Raw genomic sequence first — 21,707 nt, 5'->3', positions numbered from 1 at the left:
TGATTATTTTGTTTTCTGTGTGACTGTTTGTGGGCTGTGGCTAATTGTTCCTGTGGTAGCTGATGTGTATGAGGAAGGATTCTGGAGACCTGGGCATTTGGGGATGCTGTGGGCAGTCACATTTTCTTCTGCGCTTGGCTTCTTGGAATCCTATAGTATGTGTTTTTGGTTCCACTCTTTCGTTTCATTTATGTTCTTGCCCCATGTAGCTCTTCTTACCTAAAAAAGTTTGCTCTATAATTCACTTGTTTATATAAATGGTTTGCCTTTTACTTTTTTTTTTTTTTTTTTGGTTTGTTTGATTGGTTGGTTGTGGGGCCTGAAGTCTGGGCCTGGGCGCTGTCCCTGAGGTCTTCAGCGCAAGGCTAGCTCTCTACCACTTGAGGCACAGCACCACTTCCTGCTTATGTGGTGCTGAGGAATTGAACCCAGTGCCTTATGCATGCAAGGCAAGCACTCTACCACTGAGCCACCTTCCCAGCCCCTGTTTATATAAATGGCCATATTCTTTTTGAAAAAAGATAAAGTTTTAATTCTCATTTACTTAGAATGACGTCAGAATATAGTTCTGTGAGACATTCTGAAAATCTGAGCTTTATCCAGAATGTTTTATTTCCAGAGCTGTATAGATCATCTATTTCAGCCGTATGAGTTACTAATTTTCCACGAATGAGAATATAATTAAAATACACTTAATGCTAAAACGCAAGTGAACATAATTTGATCTTCGATAATTTAGAAGGCAGTTAAGGCACTTGCCGTGCCTCAGGGCCGTAATTATGAACATCAGTTATCTAGTGTGACACTATAAAAAGTCTGGCTACGTCAGCTTTCTGATTATGTGAAATCTTTGGGAAATGGAAGTATAGCCTCGGTGTGTGTGTGAGCATGTGTGTGTGCAATGTGTATGCAATGTGTGTGTGTGTGTGTGTGTGTCTTTTGAGCCCCACATAAATAGCTCAAATATGACTTCATGGCTGCTGAGTGTTAAAAGTGAGAGGCAGGGACTGGAGTTGTGGCTCAGGTAATATACTAGCCAGTGTGTGAAAGCCGCAGGCACCAAGTTTGAGTGCCAGTCTCAGACCACAAAAAGAAAAAAAGGCAGATTGATTGTAGTAGAAATAATTCAGTTCTCCAAACACTTACTACCATGTCCAGAGTGCTGGTGGTGTGTGTGTGTGTGTGGTCTTCCTTTTGTTTGAATATGAAACAGAAATGTATATATATATATATATATATATATATATATATATATATATTCTAATTTACTTTATTATTGTTTTAGAGGTGATATGCAGTGGCATGGGATTATGGCGTAACAGTAGAGTGCTCTCCTAGCATGCATGAGGCGCTGGGTTGGATTCCTCAGTACCACATAAATAAATAATTTTTTTAAAAAAGGTAAATAAATACATCTTTAAAGAGTGTGCAATGCTTTAGTAGCACAGAATGCTCTTGTCCTGGTCCTGAAGAGGGTTGAGAGGTGGTCACTGTGCCAGGAAGTAGCCTGTCCACTGCCGGTGTCCACTGCTTCAGCGTTGTGGAATAGCCACACCGCTGCTTGCACACAGGCACAGCTTCTAGATGGTGCAAATGCAAGGTGAGGCCCTGGTTTCTCAGCTGGGGAGTCTTGAACATGTAAGGCTTTGCTTGTCCAGTGAGTGAAAACAGCCAGAACGCCAGTTAGGAGTGGTGCTCGTAGGTGAGGTTGCGAAGCCATCTGTCGAGTCAAAATAGTTAAAGACAGGTAGAAAGGAGGGCAAGCCAGGTCATGGCTGGCTGAGGTAATGGGGCAGGTAACAGAGCCCTGCCCTAGAGAGGGGTGGGAGGAAGATCTCTTTCTGCACGACTGGCTGGGACAGGAGCTAGGATAGGGTGACCTGCGTACCTGCGTAGTGTGCTTGTTGTGCCATCGCGTGCGCGTGTATGTGTTTGTGCGTGTGTGTCTAGGGCCTGCTGTAATTGCTGTGCACACGCAGATCGGAGGAGACGGTTTCCTTTGTGTGTGGTTCTAGTGCTGTTGTCCCCGAGCTGAGTCCTGTGTCCTACTCTCCAGGAGAATGAGTCGGGGAGAATGTCGAGACCCAAAGACATGACCAAGTCATAAAACAAGCACTGGGTCCTGCCCTGAGCATCCACAGTCGTGGTTCTGAACAACCACCCTGGCTTAGAACTTTCTTTCCAAAGGAAGCCCTACTTCCTTACTTTTACTACAGACTTGTAACTAGGTTATTGCCTCCCTGGAGTCTCATCTCATTACCTATCATGTCTCTTTGAAAGAACCAACTTTCCCTACAGGCCACGGGCCTCCTCCAGCCCCCAGTGAGTTACCTTGAACAGATGATTTCAAATGTCTCTTCTACGGTGCGATGCTTAGATGGTGCTAAGATGCCACGATGCCCTGGGCACCCAGTCTCCTTTCCTCCTCTAAACAACTTTAGTAATGTATAACTGACACATAGTAAGCCTTACATGCTTAAAGTGATCCTGCTAGCCATACGTTTATACTTAAGCTGAGTGAACAAAAGCCCATCCCAGCCCCCATTTTCCTCCTGGCATAATACATTTATTTAGGGCTTGTTTGTCACTGGGTTCCTTCTGCTGAGCCAGGGCTGCTGTAGTGTGGATCCCAGAGGAGGTTGACTTGCAATGACTGTAACAAGATGGCCAAGGCTTGGCCTTGGGTTTGGGCCCTGGTGGGAATAAGGGCTGTTTGTGACAAGGTTGTTTTCTTGAGTGAGAAGAACTTCTGTATGAGTAAATGGAAATGTGGAAGAAGTGTCCCTTGGAGTCAGGTTGTGTCAGGGGAAAAAAACCCCAACACACACATCAAGAAATGAGCGGCATTGTTAGAATGCAGTGACAAAAGGCATGTATTTTGGGCTGGGAATGTGGCTCAGTGGTAGAGTGCTAGCATGCAGAAAGCCCTGGGTTCGATTCCTCAGTACCACATACCCACATCACAGAAAAAGGCCAGAAGTGGCACTGTGGCTCAAGTGGTAGAACACTAGCCTTGAGCAAAAGAAACTCAGGGACAGTGAGTGCCTAGGCCCTGAGTTCAAGCCCCAGGACTGGCAAAAAAAAAAAAAAAAGTGTATTTGCAAGAAATTATAAGAGATTTTTATTTGACAGGGAAACTGCCTAAGAGGAAGGATTAGAAAGCCAATGCAAAATGATGTGACAAAGTTTGCTTTGCAAAAATTAGTTAAATGCGTTCTGGCAGCTCTTCTTTGAAGGTTAAGTTTGATATTGACTGTTAGAGAACACCTAATTAATAATAACAGGAAAAACCTGCATTTAAGTAATATTAAGATTGTGACAAGCACTGTACAAAACCAAGAATTCAACGTGAACATTTAGACTTGATCTTCCAACCTGTGGCCCATTGTTCCCAGGTGGTGAAGCAGATAAAATACATTAATTAAATATTTGGGAAGCACTTTGCCAGTTCTTCTTATTTATTATCTTGTGTGAAGTTGACATCTTGGCAATTTTAGAGAACAAAAGAATATGCAGGGAATTAGATTTGCTCTTCATTTTATCACTGGGATTATATCCAAATGTAATTTTCATGACTTTTCTGTCTGGGTCTGAAGGGCAGTCTGGGTGATATGTGGTGTGTGTGTGCATGCGCATGAGTGTGTGAGCCTTATGTGTGTGTGTGTATACGTATGTATGTATGTATGTATGTATGTATATATGTATGTATGTGAGCGTGAGCCCTGGAAAGGTTGGGCCAGATGACTCTGGTATGGAGCAAGGATGTTGAGCGAGACTGACAATCTCCTAAGGACCACACAGCAAATTCATTTTATTTCATAGGCCCATGGCTCCATGGTGACTGCTTGGCTGGTGGTTGTGGTTCAGACATAGTCACAGACCAATACTTAAATGAATGAGTGTGTTCTAATAAAACTTCATTTATAAAACCAGGCAGCAAGCTGGGTGCCGGTGGCTTACACCTGTAATCCTAGCTACTCAGGAGGCTGAGATCTGAGGATTGTGGTTCAAAGCCAGCCCGGACAGGAAAGTCCATGAGAGACTCATCTCCAGTTAACCACCAGAAAACCAGAAGTGGCACTGTGGCTCAAGTGGTAGAGTGTTAGACTTGAGCTGAGGAGCGAGGGACAGCACCCAGGCCCAGAGTTCAAGCCCCATGACTGGAAAAAAAAAATACAACAACAACAACAAAACCGGTGGCAGGACTGATTTAGTCCACGAGCTGTCATTTGCCATCCCCTGTATGGGATGTACGTTTGGGAGGCTGGGTTTGAATTTAGATCCCTCCCAGGGCTGTCTATAGGGTGGCCTCCTGGTATCCTGTGGTCATGTGATAGCAGGGTGGTGATGTGGTATGTGTGGTGTGTGGGGATGGACGAACTAACTTTGGTTGGAGCACTGTGTGTGTGTGTGTGTGTGTGTGTGTGTGTGTGTGTGTCTGAGTGTGTTAACTGTGGGCCAAGGTCAAAGACATCTTACTGCATTAGTGGCGAGGGGACGTTTCGTCTGATGGAACTCTGGACTAGTTTGAGGAAGACTGGCAGGTGACTATGGGAGCTAAAAAGGTCCCCCATCCTGGGACCCTTGATATCCTGTAAGCCAAGCTCTCTCTCCTCCACAAGCCACTAAACAGCCCCTCTGGCTCGGGATCTCCATCTGTTCAGCCTGGATGAACTAACAGCCCCATGAGGCTTCCTTAGTTGACAAGACAACTGGGAGTTTCCCAGCTTTGGAGGGGTGCTCAGCCTTTGGGGCAGGGTGAAAGCCCCTCTAATCTGTTGCAGGGTGTTGTCTTGAAAACTCATGATTTTGCCCCCTACTTGTCAGTCACTCTTGTTACTGCCCGGGTCTTTAGAGGTTGGCATGAAAGAAGTCTACCTGCTGCCTGGCACAGAGGTGGCTCTGCACATGGGGCCCCCTGGTGGTCTAGAGTAGTAATGACCTCCCAAGCTTTCACTGCCTCACCTTTGATAGGGGCTGATGTTCGCAGACAAAAGTAGCTCCCAGGGGGCTGGGAAGGTGGCACAGTGGTAGAGTGCTAGCCTTGCATGCATGAGGCCCTGGGTTCGATTCCTCAGTACCACATAAGCAGAAGAAGCTGGAAGTGGTGCTTTGGCTCAAGTGATAGAGCGCTAGCCTTGAACTGAAGAGCTGAGGGACAGTGCCCAGGCCCAGAGTTCAAGCCCCATGACCAACAACAACAACAGCAACAAAAAAGAATAGCTCCCAGCAGGCTACACACCCGTGAGCCGGGTTGTGCACACGTGAGTCATTAAGCCTTCAAGAATGCTCTGGAAGACAGTGGACCCTGTTGTCATTATCGGAAGGTTGAAGTTGCCTCATAGTTTGGGTTTTCCAGCATTCAGGGAGAAAGTTTTGGCTTGGGAAACATTAAAGCAGGGGCGAAGTCAGAGACAATGGTGGCCAGAAATAAAGTTGACTATGGAATACTTCTTTGTTAGGAGTGTGGTGGGTTTTCTTTCTTTATTTTTAATTTTTAAATTTATTTTTGGTTGGTCATAGGGCTTGAACTCTGGGCCTGGGTGCTGTCCCTGAGCTCTTCAGCTCAGTGTAAGCACTCTACTACTTGAGCCCCAGCGCCACTTCCAGTTTTCTGGTGGTTAATTGGAAATAAGAGTCTCACGGACTTTCCTGCCCAGGCTGGCTTTGAACTGTGATCCTCAGGTCTCAGCCTCCTGAGTAGCTAGGATTACAGGTATGAGCCACCAGCATCTGGCTTCTTTATTTTTATTTTTTAACATACCTTGAAGCAGGTGACGTAAAACTGTTGGCACTGCCCTATATCCATCACCAAGAGGTTTGGGCTGGCAGTGGCCTTCTGGCATGGTTCACTGGCTGCTCCTTGTGTTGTCAGGACTTTTAATACCTTAAACTTAATAATTTCAAGGAAAAAAATAATTGGAGTATCATGCTTTCTGGGTTTAATTTAAACTGGTGACATAAGTGCTTCTTTGTGTATTCTAAATGCATGGCAAATGGTGAAATCATTTGGTCCCCTATTAGAAAGCAGGGTTACAAGAAATCATGTTGGTTTCTTACTGTCACCCCACTGGTGCTAGCAGAGGGCAGAAGAACTGCATATTGCTGGAGGAGCAAGCATGAGCCCAGATTCAAATCCAGATGCCCACCTGTGAATTTCATGGGGTGTATGCACACATTTCCTTGCAGTAATCAAAGCTGAATGGGTCAGAATTGTGCTGTGGTTTATGGGTCCCTAGTTACATATACGCCCCCTTTAATCCTTATAACCAGTGTTTCTCTGGGAACCATTGATGCCACAACTGAGGCTCAGAGAGGTTGAAAGATGCAAGGTGACTGGCCCAGCAAGTCACTAGCACATGGTGTCCTCCAGCTCCACATTCACCGCTGACCCACACTGCTCGTGTCTACCTAGCACCATGTGTACCCAGCCCATGTGTGTGGGTGTCCACATACCAGTTCCCACTTGCACAAATAGACCACCGTGGGGTCCTTCCCAGCAGGAGTGAGACATCACCACTGCTTGGCTGTGTGTGCTGTTTGGTATGAGAAGAGGGCTCTCAAGGGAGAAGAACAGTTTTGGTGCTCATAAAATTTAATGTTTTTCATTTGCTGTCTTTCTTCTGAAACTTGGACATAATTTATCGAGCTGTGGTTAAGTATTCAGGAGGTCTCTGTGTATTCCTTCCAAAGGAATATGATTAAAGATGTACACCAGCCTCCCCTGATTTCTAGAAGACATTAGGATATGACAAAGCCACGTAATTTCAGAATTTACATCTTTTGTGAAAGTCTGTGCTTTTTCCAGTGCCCTGCAAAGTGAGTGGAAGCACAAGATTTTGAGAGTGAAGTGTTTTTCAGAGAAGCCACTGAGCTGGGGAGCGAGGGTTAGATTCGCAGTGTTATATAACCTACAGGGTCTGCCAACTGATCCTCCAGAATTATAATCAGCTGCCCTGTGGTGAACCCCTGCGCTCTGCAGACTGGCGGTTTCGGCAGTCAGCGCCTACCTGATTTAAAGGCCTGCTCTGCAGGGTGGAGCAGGTGGGGGCCGGCTGGGAGGTGGCCGGGTTAGACCTGGTCACTTGCCTCATGCTGATGTCCTTGTCCTACCCTGGAGCTTCACTGTGCTGTCCAGGCTGGGCGGGCATCACTCCTCCAGGCTCCTAGGGACCTCAGGCTTTCTGTGGTGCTGTTGATAATTTAGATTCCCACAAGTCAGGTTGCTTTTGGAACCAAGCACCCATCACTGTCCTTAGCCCACAATGCTCATCGGATGAGTGAAGATGTTCAAATGGATGCCAGAATAATAATAGATGGATCAATGACTGCAGAATGGACAGCACAACACAGCGGGCCCCCCCAGGGACGGGGCTTGTGAGGGGAGGCTATGGTTGGTCCCCTCATTACTAACTGAGACTAGACCCAGCCTCTAGCAGCCTGTGTCCCATACCCTGTCAGTGTGCAGATCAAGAGCGTGAATCCCATGAGAGTGGCCCTAATCAGGTGCTTGACAGGTGGTAGAGGCTCAGTACACAAGTGCTGGCGTCTGAAACTTTTGGAGTTGGAAACTGTTGGAATTTCTCTGAGGGAGGAACTCTACCACAGATGGGCCCAAGGGTGGCGTGTGGCCGAGTGGATTCAAGGACGCTGCATGGCACTGGATCAGAGTGATTGATTGTTTTACCGATGGCTTTACCATTTCCTCTTCTTTCTCCTCTTCCTCTTCCTCCTCCTTAGCTCCCTGCTCCTGGAGGCTGGAAAAGGCTTTTGGTACCAGGGAGGAGAGAAGGCCCCCACTGAGCTGCCATGGGCCTGGGGTCCTGGGAAATCAATAGTTATCCTTTGTGAGCAAGCCTGCAACTGCAGGGCTTTGTTAAGCAGAGGCCAGCAAAGCCTTTTCAAGTAATTCTTGACCCATTTATAGAAGCCTAGCCTAACACAGTGCTTTGTGCTTGTAATGGGTTATAATTACAGCCACTGTGTGATGCCAGGTAAACCACATTATGTGCTCTGTACTCGCTTCTCCTCCACCTACCCTCCTACAGTTGGCCCAGTTTGGGGGGCCATAGGTGGCAATCCGGGTCAGACTTGTGAAGCCAGGCGGGCTCGGCACGCCATGCCAGGGCTGTGAACATATAGAATGCAGCCCTGTGCTGGATGCGCACCGTCTTACGTGGAATGATTGCAGCCATCTGTGTGACCTTGGCCAAATGTTCTAGCCCCTCTAGGCCTCAGTTTTTCCCCTGTAAAGTAGGAGCAGCACTAGTGCTTAGGATAATATTGATGGTCTTAAACCCAAGCCCCAGGGTTGAGACCATTCATAAGGTACATGGCTTTCTTATTTGCACAAAAGATAGCAACTGTTGCTATTACCACCGAGGGTGACTTGTGGAGAAGATGGAAGTGTGGCTGGGAGGAGAGGGGTGCTCCGAAGAGTGGACGGGACTTGAGGTGCACATGGAGGGGGCAGGGCATGGGTACATTGTCAGAACTTGCCCTGGCATGTTCCCTTCCATCCTCTGTCACCTGTCCCCCCCCCTCCCCCCCCCCCCCCCCCCCCGCCACTACACCAGTCCAGGGACAAGAACAAGAAAGACCTGGGTAATGGAGAGATTTGTGTGTAGATAGGTAGAGCAGACTGTCAACCCAGTGTGTGCCCAATACTCAGTCCTACTCAGCTCCAGCATCCACCAACCCAGTGCTGCTTCCCACCCTCGACTGTCCTGAAACAAGTTGCATGCATCCTTGCTCATGAAGCAAAGAAGGGATGGCGTGTGCGAGTTTGGGTTTGGGGCAGATCTGGGAGAGGGCAAGATGATGGGGCCTCAGGTGCATAGCTGACCTGGCTCGGGCCTGCCTTGCGTCAAAGCCTGACCTTAACCCTTCTAACTGCCTCACTGCAGCTTCAGGTGCTTTGCCCCTGCAGGTGCCCACAAGACTGGACTCTTTGTCTGGAGGTCGACCGTCCAGAGCTCAGCCTGGCTATGGAGCAGAGGCCTGGGGGCTGTGGGACGTGTGTGAGACACTGGAGGGAGAGATGGGCTGGGGAGAGCTTGCCTTTGGGTTGTACCTCTGGGCATTGGGACACTGGGGGTGTGACCCAGGTGCCAGCGTGAGAGGTGACTTCAGGCAGACCACTGCGCCTGCGTGAAGGAAGGTCTGCTGCAGAGGGCTCCACACACACTGACCCTGGCCCCGCACTTCCTGCTGGTTGCTGAGAATAAGGTGGTCAGAGGAGATAGAAAATTCCAGAGCCTATGGCCTTGTGGCCTGGGGGAACTATTAGTGATCTCACATTCCTCTTCTGAGGCCTCAGAGTCCTGGATGTGTTTCTCATTGTGCGGGGGTTTGGATATCGTTATCAAGCTCCTGTGCTTATGTAAGATGAAAGCTGTTTATACCAGTGGCAGGGCGGAGGCAGATGATTGTAAAAATGCTGAGTTTCAGGGGCTAGCTTGGTAACAGTGAACACTGCCGCTTAATGGTTAATTATTTCATCAATTTCTGTCTCCTCTGTTCAGTGAGATTTTTCTCCCCCATTCCCCAGTGAAATGCAAGCTTTGTCTGATGTGGTCAAGTCCCTGTTCTGCCTGCAAAAGAGAACCAGGGTTTTGACAGCCCATGATAAACAGCACTTGAGGCTGGGATGCGCCGATGTTTTATGTATTTATGGAAAACTGTTGTAGCACTCTGGCTCTCATTGCAAAACAAAACAGAAACAGAACCCCCAAACTCTGGCTCAGTCTGGAAATGATGGTGCTGTGTATTGAAGGTTAGCATTTCCCAGGGTGCATTAGCAGGTGTTTAGGGGAGTCCTGCAGCTAGCTGTGTATCTCCAGCTTGCTGGGAGGTAGATGGACCCCCTCTGCCCTGAGGAAGCTGGCACGGGGTTTATGGAATTCCCATGTGGAGGACTCGGATTATCAGAGATAGAGAGAGAGAGAGAGAGAGAGAGAGAGAGAGAGTGTGTGTGTGTGTGTGTGTGTGTGTGTGTGTGTGTGAAAGGCCAAGAGAAGATCACCGTAAGCTTTTGAACCAAAGGGATAACAAACAATACGGCAGTGGGAATATTAATTTTTGTTCTGCACAATGCGAAAAAGCTGGAGAAAAGGCCAGGTGCCTGCTTCTCCCTTTGTTAGCTCCCTTAGTTAGTCTTTGCTGTAGCGTAGGTGACATCTGCCTTCGCGCTCCCCGCCAGTTGGAAGAGGTGGGGCACCGCAGGGACAGAGCAGTGCCCTCGGATTGAGGGGAGCTCTCCGAGCAGGCCGTGGGAAGCGTGCAGATGACAGACAGTCAGGCACTGAGCAAGCTTCAGGTTGATTGATTCAGGTGTGGGGTTTGAACTCTCTGAAACGCTTGCTTCCAGAATGAACTCCATTCTTTCTCTCACTGATAAACGAGTCTTCATTCAAAAGCATGAATAAGGAGAAGCAAAAACAATAGAAAAAAAATTCCCCTTCTGTGCCCTTTTTCCATTTATAAAACAAAGTCTACCCCCCCAAAGGAGGGCTCCCTCTTGATCCCCGTGAGATGAGACCCAGGCTAGTGATCTCCTTTCCCCCCAAAGCTTCTGTCTATACCCCATTCTTATCCGGACACTATCACAGCTCCTGTGAAGTGCTTGCTACAAATGGCCTGACAAAGTTACATATCGCACATGGTGCAGTGAATGTGGGGTGAGTCTGGGATGTGGCAGGTGGGTGGGGAGGTGGTCTCTGGGGAAGGCAGGGCTGGAATGAATGTTTTCTTGACCTTGCACCCTGAAAGTTTCTCCTAAGGTGCTTTCAGGGATCTTCGTCCAGCATAGGTGGACGGTGCCTGATGTTCTGTAAATGTTTACGTAAATCACAGTTGAGTAGTGTACACACTGATCAGAGGCTACGTGATCTCCACTTGCATTTCTATTTACTCTGGATCAGCCAACAGCTCGACGCACTCAGTTTTGGAAAGCATCCGTGGCTCACTGCAGGCCAGAATGACTGCATGTCGGTCCTCGGCTGGCTGTGACCTTGAGAGAGAGCTTGCGCTCCACAGCTACGGTGGCTTTTTCCATAAGGTGGGGGTAATGGTACCTACGTCCCAGCGCTAGCGGAGGCCATGAGAAGGATTTATCCTGACAGAGTGAGCAGGGACTCACGTAGCTCCAGGGCCTCAGGTCACAGTGGCCCAGTAGTTTGTCGCCATCATCAACATCCTGGACAAGGCTCTGGCTCTGTGTCTTTGGCTTTTCAAAATCAAAGACCTGATGAGCGGAGTGGCTGCGGCCTCTCTCATTGCGTCACTACAGGGGCATTCTTGGCAACCACTGTTCAGGTTGGCACAACAGCCTTTGTTTGCTTAAAGTATGCGTTAGTTAAGAACCAGAGCCAGTGGTCCAGAAGTGGTCTGAGCCTGTTGTAGTCTGACTGAACTGTGGGCTCCAAACTGTGAACTGAGCTCCAAAATGAACACCGGTGCAGGCTCTCATACTCGCAGGTCAGCCTGCCACCATCTCCAATCCATGCCTCGCTGAAACCTGGCAGGAAGGAGAGGGTGGGAGAGCAGGGGTGGACACCCTGCCTCTGAGCCTGACAGCTCGGCGGTTGTCTGTTCCAGGTGGCGGAGATGCACGGGGAGCTGATCGAGTTCAACGAGCGCCTGCACAGGGCCCTGGTGGCCAAGGAAGCCCTGGTGTCCCAGATGAGACAAGAGCTCATCGACCTCCGGGGACCGGTGAGTGCTCCCTGCCCACAGCGCTGGGCCCTGCCGACTGCCAGCCCCCTCTGTCAGCTTGTTCATGGGGCATCAAGAGGGCAGAAAAGCAGAGGAAGTGAAAGATTGCACATCCATGTACCCTCCACCCAGCCCTGGCCCACGTTGAGCTCTCTTGCGTTTTGCTTGCTGTGGCCCAAGGATAAAGGACACGGGGTGGGGCAAGTTCCCTTGCAGTCACCTGGTCCAGAACCGGCCTCGCCCCTCCCTCCGTGTTCCTCCACGTCACGCAGCTCCATCTCCACGAGCACAGCCTCGCTCCATGTTCCACTTGGGCTCCTCACTGCGTGCTTTTCTATGGACACACATACTGGCTGGTCACTTGGTTTGTTTGAAATTATTATTGTGGTTCTGGGATTAGAATTTTAACCACAGTACTGTTGACATTTAGGGTCATTTAATTCTTCATTGGGGGGGAAGAGGAGAGCGGGGCGGTCTGCCCTCAGTGCTGTGAGATCCCTGGTTTCCCTCCCTGGAGGCCAGTAATCACCGTGTCCCCCCGGGTGACAACCACAGATGGAGGCAGACTTTAGCACTTGTCCCCCGAAGGCAGAACTCCCTTGGTTGTGAACCTCTGACCCAGCTCATTCCTTTCCCGACTCTGCCCTTCTCCATTGGATGAAATGCCACACCGTGTTGTGTCCATCTGTGTTTAAGTTCTTTCCAGTATCCGCCATTATAAACATGCTGTCGGCATGCTCACACCGGGCCTCTTGCGCTTCATTTTAAATCTAGTTCACTATGTGAAAGACCCAGTGCCCCACGTAGGCAGGCATAGCACACTCTCAGATGCCACCGCCCAGCTGGCCAGTGCTGTCTCAGGCTCCTGCCCTCTGCCCTCCGCGATACTTAACTGGACACTGGGCATTATTTAATCCATAGTCCCCTTGCCACGGATGTGTGAAAATGTGGAAATGTAAATACTCTACCGTAATTAGCCCTATCACCACTTCCTTTATGTCAGCAAATACCACTGTTCAAATGCCCAGGCCGCTCAGTGTTGCGCTCACGATCCATGTGCGGCTCACATATTGTAATTGGTTGATGTCTCTTTGGTTCTTTTTTCTTCTATATTTAAAAAGATGATAATAGATACACAGAGGATAAAATGTGTCATCTTAACCATTTTGAGGGTGCAGGGCAGTAGTGTTAGTGTACCTTTCCTTCTTGAACTGAGTCTCTGCCATCTTTAGTCCCTTTCTACCCCTCCCCAGCCCTGGGCACCCACCATTCTGCTTTCTGTGTCTGTGGATTCTTTCTGTTCATAGGGTTCTCCCATGTCCTTCTCATTTTTATCTCTTGCATGCCCATGGAAGACACTAGGTCATTTGCATCTCTGAAGTGCTGTTTGGCATGCTCCTCTCTTTCCCAGAGTTCCTTAAATTCACATTTGCATCTGGATCCAGACTCCGGTTTAATTTTGACACCCCAACTGTTGTTGGGGTGTACACGTTTGCCATCAGGAGTCACAGACGGTCTGTTGTCTCTCTTTTTGTATTGTCACTTCCCAGGTCCATGACAGGTCAGTGTTTCTTCTGTGGCTGTGTAGCTGAGACGGGGCTGAGGGGTCCTCGTGAGACTCTCCCATGACCCTGTTCCACCCAAGGTATGCCAGCCCACTCCGCCACGGGCTGTGCTGTGACAGGCAGGGGTGGAGCAGGAGTTCACTCCCTAGCTTCGGGTGCTTGGACCAGCAGGTGTCCTCCTGTGCCCTTTGTGTTGACTGACTGGTTGCTGTTGGCTCTCACTGGCTGCTCTTGCTCATTGTGACGAAGGCAGCCAGCCAGCTAGTACCAATCCCTAACTGCTGATACTAATAGCTGCTGTTCCATGAGTGACTACTATCTGCCACAAGCTGACTGAGTACCTTCAAGCACGAGCACTTCCTATGCACCTTAACGGTAGTTACCACTATGGTCCTCATGGTGCAGAAGAGGAAACTGAGGCTCAGAAACTTAAGCAACTCGATCAACATCCCACAGTGAGAAGTGACAGGATCTGGATCTGACTTCAGAGACTGTTTTTTTTTTTTTTTTTTTTTTAAGTACCAAATTTGAGGGATTCTTGATAAACCTTATTTCACTCATGCTGAAGAGCCAAGCAGTTAAAAAAGGTATTCAGTGAGAAGTTGGTGAAAAATAAATCATAAATCTCCTCCTCCCCGACGCCCCTTAGTTTTCCTATCCAGAGGCGGGAAGTGCTGCCGATCTTGGGGTGATCTTTCCAAAGGAATGATGACTGACAAAGCTGCCGCACTACCTGCTTCTTTCTTTTTTCTTTTCCTCATGGAATGCCACTGTGGGCCCCAACCCCAAGCCCAACCCCGAATCTCCTCATCCCTTCCTCAGAAAGCCTTCCTGATCCTAAGGCCAGACTTTCCACATAGCACATTCCTTTACATCTCTCTCCTCTTTCCCTATCTCGATGTAAGTTCCATCATGTCATCACTGGCAGCCATCTCATTCCACCAGGCCAGTTCCCTGCTTCTTTCTGCTTCCTTTGAATCCTGGTGATTCACGTGGTAGATGCAGCATGAAGGTGGGTTGGCTCCTGGGATGGATCTCTGCGGTGCCATCGGGTTTCCCTTGGGGTCATGACGTGAGCACACCGTCTCCCGGTGCTGTGCCCCTTCAGCTTCAGCCCCGATGCCCTCCAGGGCCATGATGTCCACTGCTAGGCAGGTGCACTTGTCCTGCATTCTTCCTGGCAGGTTGTGATGTCCAGAAGGGTAGGACAGGGAACACACTCATTAAGGACCTTTAGGCTGTTAGAGTTTTGGGGTGGTGGCCCTCAGGGGACCCTCTTGACCTTGTCACTTTCGCCTCAGATCCCAGGCATCTCAGGGCCTTGACAGCTAAGGTTAGAAGGAAGGAGGCTGTTTCTAACTCAGTGTGAATTCTGGAGCCTTCTCTTCCTCTTCATAGCCAGAGGCATCTTCCATTGGCCTCTTTTGCCTTCATTTCCAGTTGGCCTGACTTTCAGACAAAGGAAACGGAAGTGAACTTCCAGCCTGTGGAGAGTGTTTCAGTGACTGAGGGGGCCAGGACTGTGTACTCTCTCCAGAAACCTCAACCTCCTCCCTGTCTAGAGGGAATAAATGTGGCATCTGCCTGTGGGAGGTGCCGTTGAATCTAGGCTCTTGGGGCTGGGCACATGGGGAGGGCCATGTCGCTTTCAGCTCTGTTCGTCTTTGCTAAACTCTGTGTATGTATTAGAGGCTCAATAAGGGATTGCTTGTGGTGACTTCATTTTTATAGAGTAGAGGATGGCTGCATAGACCAAACGATAATTAAGAAAAAAGACAGGACAGACAGGACAGAGGAGGATACTCCTAGGGGAGGAACACAAAGGTGCAATGTTGCCAAGCCTCTGATCATATGAAACAATATTTATCAAAAAGGAATTTAAAAAAGGAGTAAGACAGGAGCAGACACACAGATTTCTCTCAATAGCTCACATACTGTAAGCTAGGTTACTTATTTTATAAAGGAGAAGGAATTTGGGATTAAGGGTTGAATTTTTTCCCTTTTCTTTCTTTTCTAATACAGGTATTTTTAGGGCTCTCTTCTCATTATGTTTCTCCCTCTGGTATAAGATGTGAATGAATGCAGAGTTTTTTTTTTTTAAATCTTTGTGCACGATTTGATTATTCTCTGGGAGAGCAGCACCTGGTTTGAATAATAAATAGAGGCGGGGAAACAGAACTCGCAGGGCAGCAGGTGGAGGTGAGTTACTCTCACAGTGCACTGAAAGAAATGACGTTGAAGGCCAACAGCAAGGCAAGTGGTGAGCCTCAGGTCTGTTCCCCTTGGGTACAGATGTGTCTACACTATATGTGATACAAGGTGGGCTTCTCTTTTTGTCTCTTTAGTGGGGTCTGTTTCTCTGTCCCAAGTCCTATTTTTGGTCACTTCACCTTAAGCAGGAAGGACAGCCTGTTTGGCATGATTTGAGGTCTGAGGTGTTGCTGGGGTGACCCCCTGCCTTGTCCCCTCCCCTATCTGTGTGCTCAGGACATCACAGCCCTTTGCTGAGGGCTTGGTCTGGTGTGCATGTGACTCCTTCATCCTTTAGACAGTCCTGCATGATGGACCTATTAGATTCATTTCTCTGTGGAGCAAGTTGGGGTACAGAAAGACTTGTGCTTCACCTGAGGCTTAAGAGTGCTGAATGCAAACACAGGCTCCCTGACCTTATCCCCACACTCTCCCCTGCTGTGATTCGAGCACAATTCAGTGTTTTTCAAGCCCCCAGCACAGTGCTCTGGTGGGGCCTTTTAAGGACCCAGTGGTATCTACCTTCAGGATGGAAGCAGTTTTCCATCTAGTGTTCAGCGCGAGGTTCTAGTGAAGTAGGGTACAGCAGAACCAGCTTCCACCCAGCCCCTCGTGGACTCTCGCCTGCCCCTTGCCACACGGTAGGCTAGTCTTCATCTGTGTGTCACTCTGCCTCATCACTTTCTGTGCTTGCCTGGGGACTGCGAGCTTCCCTGCTACGGGGACTTCCCGTCCCTCTTCTTAGAGTCTGGAGTATGTCACTTACCTGTGTGTCCATGGCAACACTCCACTCACCAGGACGTTCGATTGTGCAGGAAAATGCCCTCCTGCCCTGCTGGATGGCAGGGACGTGCTAATCCCCACGGTGAGCAACCCGTGCCTTTCACGGGAGGCCTTCTTTCCACTGCCGGGCTCAAGCTGGGGATGCGGGAGACAGGGAAAATCCACTCTGAAGTTTTATAATAAGGCGCACTTCAAATAAAATGCTCTTTGGACTTTCTCGGTATTTTGAAGTCTTTAGAGGGACTGATCTCATTTTGGGGCTGGCACTATTTAAGTAGAGGAGCTTAATAAGAAATGTATTTTTCAGCTGCGTGGCACTTGCTGGATATCTGACGATCAAGTGCCAAGTTCTCTGCAGTCCCACAGCACTCTGAATGCCCCATTCCAAATTCTAAGACACCGTTTTCATTCTGCACTTGGACACTCATGTTTTAACCGTCTACCGTCTTGAAGCCGATTATTCTGAAAAGTGCCATTTAAAAGAGGCTACTAAAAATATATCTCACATAGAGGCTTAACTCAGAAACATTAGTTCTTGACACAAAAATCATCTGAAAAGATGCTTGCATAGCCCACTTGAAACCCCCCTGTGCCCAGGAACAACACAACGCCCCATCCCAATCCTAGCCATGTCTTTCTGAGCATAGGCAAGTGCCAAGAGGTCATGTGATCTTGGAGGTCAATGCTAATGCTTCTGGGATGTAGGAATTACTGGATTTCATGCCCCTCCTCCCCCCCGCACCTGTGATGGTTCTGTATTAAATCTCTGCCCCTGAGTTTTACTCCTCAACTTGGGCAGCTGACTTCCACTGGGAGCTCTCACAGGCTAGTACCAGGTTTGGATAGATGGAGTCTGATGTGTAGTGTTAAAAAAAAAGTATATTTCCATTGAGATGAGGATTTTGTGTTTCTTAGCAAATACAGTGTGCGCAAGCTTCGCTTCAAAGCTTGTCCTGCCTTGATGCAAGTACGAAGCATGGGCCAAGTCCAAGATGATTAAATTTCCAAACTCTCTGGTACATATGACTTTCCTGAGAGTGGAGAGAAGGGTCCGAATCCAGGATATGTGCCATCCATCCCCAAGGTTTGACTGCATTTTGGTTTGATGTAGAGACACACCAGGCTAGGCCAGTTTGATTCTTGGGAAGATGAGCCAGGATCATGAGGCCAGTGTGACACCTGCATTTTACGTTTTGTCTCTTTGCTGCTCATCACCTTCCTGCAGCAGGAGTGGCAGGCAGCCACAGCCAAGGTGCTCTTAGCACTCCTAGGCCCTATTCTCCTTTTATTATCACCCAAGTCCTGTCCCACATGAGCTCATTGTCTGTCCTTCGGGCTCCATCTGACCCAGGTGCACAGACTGGATTACTCAGAATCCTGAGCTCATGACACTTACTTGTGTTGGTGCCAGTAAGTCCTGCTTCCATTGATTTAGTAAGTGTACTCTGATTTTACCCCTTATCTCCCATGGACACTGCTTCCAGACCTAGAAGTAGGATCTTTTGTGGAATGCATTGTTTATCTTGTTGCTAGTAGCATGAAAAGAGCCTGAGCTTCAGGTTCAGGCTACTTGTACTTGAACTCAGATCTATACCCTTGCCAACTGACTTTGGGGCCACCTGAACTGTGCCTCCATGTTGTTATACCACATCTATGAAACTTATAATGAATGCTACCCCAAGGATTTGATGAGCAAATATGTAAGTAGTGTGGCGTGGTGTGTAAGTAGTGTGCCTTCTCCCCCAGTTAGCAACTGCAGTGATTACGAGACCCTGGGCTGCTTTGTTTTTGACTAGGGTGTACGATTGGCAGACTGGTTTCTCAGTGTGGGGTCATTGCTGTGGATCAGGATCCTGTGACTGGGGCAAGCATTCAGGACTCCTGTTGGATCCTGTCTGGGCTGCTTTCCCTTCCAAGGTGGTCAGACTACAGCAGTGTCCTTGACTGGTCCATTCTTCATCTTAAAACATGGGGTCTCCTTAACTTCTTCCATTCTTCTCAAGCATTGCCTGTTGGCTGAGACGTGTTCATCTCACTTTTCCTTTACTGTTTTCTGTTTTTGCCAAATGACATACAATATTCCAAGGGCACATAATAGCTACACGATTAGACTTGTACAAACTCACTAACTAAATATATTATACTCACTTATTCTCTAATTTAATAAGGAATTTCTTCTTTCCATGTTAATAGAGTTCTCTTCTGATTAGTCATACTTTCCCTACCGTGATTGTATTTGACTTTTACATCTTTGAAAAAGATTACTTCCTATTGAGTTTTTTTTTCCTGAAGAATAAAAGCTTATCTTGATTTCCTTCTCTCCCAAACCTTCATTAAACTGGGTCTTCTGTGCTGAAAGTGGCAGTTTGAGCAGCTTCCCGGACTCCTAACAGCCTACTCTGGTAGGCTCCCTCATCTCCTTGAAGTGAACTTACATAACCTTCTAGCAAAGCCCAGTGCAGATTTTGCTGTGTGTTCCATTGCGTTTGATTCTCTGGACTGCCAAGGGCATTATGCCTAGATGTCTTACACAAGTTTATGGGCTCAGACGTGTCTTAGAAAAGGGATCTGTAGGGGCTGGGAAGGTGGCTCAGCGGTAGAGCACTTGCCTTGCATGCATGAGGCCCAGGGTTTGATTCCTGAGCACCACATAAGCAAAAAGAAAAAAGCCAGAAGTGGCTCTGTGGCTCAAGTGGTAGAGTGCTAGCCTTGAGCTGAAGAGCTGAGGGACAGCGCCCAGGCCCAGAGTTCAGGCCAGAGTTCAGAAAAGGAATCTCTAACTTAATTGTAAAAAGCCAAACTCTTGGTTGGTCTTGACGAGTTCCTTTGGAGATAGATGTCATCTTGGCATTGCCCACCTTCAAGTGTTGGTGAGCCACAGCCATCTTGCCCATGAGCTCTGCAGAGCTGCTGCCCTGGTTTCTGTGGGAGGTGATTTAGTTAAACACTATTTGAGTGGTCTTCTCCAAGGATTCTCAAAAGCTGGGAGCAAGTCTGCACCAAGGCAAGTGACCATGGTTTAAGAGGTAAATGATGTTGCCAGTCTGGGATTTGAGATCTGACTTGGCCAAGCATTTGGTGACGTGGAATGTTGATAAACTGAGATGAGCTTTATTCTAAGTAAAGTGGCCTTTTAAAAAAATTCTGGCAACCAGAAGTGTCTTTGCCAGCCTCTGTGTGTGTGTGTGTGTCCTCAGCAGACGGGACCTCCCCGCCCTGAGAGAGCATAGTTCCCAGCTAGCCGCACTCCCCAGCTCCTCCATAAGCTGCAAATATTTCCTGGTACCTAGGGTTATAGGCATGAAGCCACCTGTGCCCAGTGACGCCTGACATCTTTGTTGAGCAGAACTTAGTCACTTATTACTTACTGATAAAAAGCAGTTTAAAATTAGGCCAGTTTCCCCCTGGCAGGGTTGTTGCTATCCGCCTTTCCACACAGGGTCCCACTGATAAGTTCCGAGGACACACCCTTGTGGGGGGTGCCATCCACTTCACCCCACCATAGCTGCTGCTATTAAAACAAGTTAAAGATACAATTAATACAGAAATGCATTCCCAATAGGAGCCTCTGGCCACCACTTACCTATCCTTCCTTCCATACCCCATCTCTTCAAGGATCTCTAGTGCTTAGCCTTCTAGATCTTTCTCTGAGGATAGCAGGGTACTTGTTATGGTGGTATTACAGATCTTGGTGTCCACATGGGGATGGGCAGAGAGACTGGCAGTTGCTCTTGGGTATTTAGCAGTCCCTGGTCTTCTGCTTACCTTGTCTGGTCTCAGTTTCTAAAAATGGTCCATCCACATGGACACATATATTCTGCCTAAACCCATAGATAAAGTGTCTCCTGAGTTTTTCCTGAAAACACTAGCTTCTCTACCATATTGTTTTCTGTCTTGCTTTGGACATTCCCTGTGGGCAGAGAGGCCAAACAGCCTGACTCTGCCTGCCTGTTTTATGTAACTGTTTCTCACTTGTGTGTATCTAGCTTGCACTTCAGAAACTGGTGCTGCAACAAATGGCCCTATGGATGTATCTTTGTACATATGTTATCCAAGTAACTGCATTGCTTGGAAAGAAAGTAAGCATCCATTCTTACTAAATGAGGTTATTTTCTTACATTCCTCATTCCCTTGCCTTACTTCCTTTAGCCTGGATATTCATCCATTTCTCTTGTTTGGATGTCTGTTCATCCATCCATCCTCTGGGAGCATGGCTGAGCAATCAGGTGTGCCTGATCTTGTTGTATGCTCTGAAAATACTGCCCCTGAGGTCCTCACAGTCTTTCGGGAAAATACAGAAGTCTGATAATTGTCCCAGAGTTTGGCTGCACTCTGGGTAACGTGGAACTCTTTAAAGCTCTTATCTGCCAATTGTTTACTCTCAGCAATGAGTCCTTGACCTTGATTGTTTTTAAAACCACTTGGATCTGGAGCCTCTAATTGGATATTTGTAAAGCAAACAAATTAACAGTGACAAGCACGGAACCCTGGATGTGGTCCAGACCCTGTCTGGTGCCCCCCGGTGGTGAGGACAGTGCAGGCCGACATCTCGATCAGATCAGCAGGGACGCGGTGGTCCCTCCTTTGGCTTAGCCACCCCAGTTGGGTGGGAGAAAGATCTGTGTCCCTTCACACTTTGCTTCTCAATAAAAAACGAGGGCAGCTGGACACAGTGGCTCTCATCTGTAATCCTAGCCACTTGAGAGGTAGAGATCTGGGGACCAAGAAGGTTCCAGGCCAGCCTAGGCAGAAAAGTCCAGGAAGTCTCAATGAATGGCGTGGTGCAATGGTGCAACTCTAAAGGGAACTTGGGGGCATGGCTCAAATGGGAAAGTACCTGCCTAGCAAGCCTGTGTTCAGTCCCCAGCACTGTCAAAATAAAATAAAGAGGAAGAACAGAATGGCCCAGTGTTGGTGAGGTGGAGAATGTGGTCATGTTGGGCAGTGAGTGCCGAGTGCTTGAGGAAGGCTGTTTGGAAATGGATGATGAGAGTAGCTCTGGCAAATGCAGGCCTGGGAACTGTGCCAGGGCTGGGACCAAGTTTGCTGCCCCCGTCCTGTCTCCTTTCTGCCTTTTTTTTTTTTCCTTTACGCAGTGAATCTGGGAGCCCTATAATTAGATGAGAGAAAATAAGATTGGGTTTCTTTGGTTCTTTTTATCTCCAAACTAATCTCGCCACGCCTGAGGATTTTGAATTTGCTACAAAGCAGTTTAAAAATTGATGGACAGTTCGGTGTGGAAAGATACCTTACATTATGATTCATTCATTTAATCAGTACTTACAAGGTGGCAAGTGCTAGACCCGGCTGCTGGGCGCCATGTGAATGGGGAGAGGCACTGCCGTTCCCCAGGCCTGCCGAGAGGGGGCCCATCACAGACACGCATTGTGGTAT

The 21,707-nt window shown here is 48.2% G+C and overlaps 1 protein-coding gene across 3 annotated transcripts in view; it reads left to right on the top strand.

Annotated features, from left to right (window-relative positions):
• Snx29 (sorting nexin 29) overlaps positions 1–21,707 on the top strand; it is a 232,860-nt gene that overhangs the window by 155,126 nt on the left and 56,027 nt on the right. For all 3 annotated transcript variants that reach the window (XM_042698295.1, XM_042698296.1, XM_042698294.1), the window contains exon 16: positions 11,599–11,715. In XM_042698295.1, coding sequence (XP_042554229.1) covers positions 11,599–11,715 — 117 coding nt within the window. The remainder of the gene's footprint in view (positions 1–11,598; positions 11,716–21,707) is intronic.

This window comes from Dipodomys spectabilis, unplaced genomic scaffold (genome assembly GCF_019054845.1).
Source record: "Dipodomys spectabilis isolate Male_0828 unplaced genomic scaffold, ASM1905484v1 ptg000231l, whole genome shotgun sequence".
NCBI lineage: Eukaryota > Metazoa > Chordata > Mammalia > Rodentia > Heteromyidae > Dipodomys > Dipodomys spectabilis.
The sequence above is the reverse complement of the archived record's forward strand: the minus strand, read 5'-3'. Positions and strand labels throughout refer to the sequence as shown.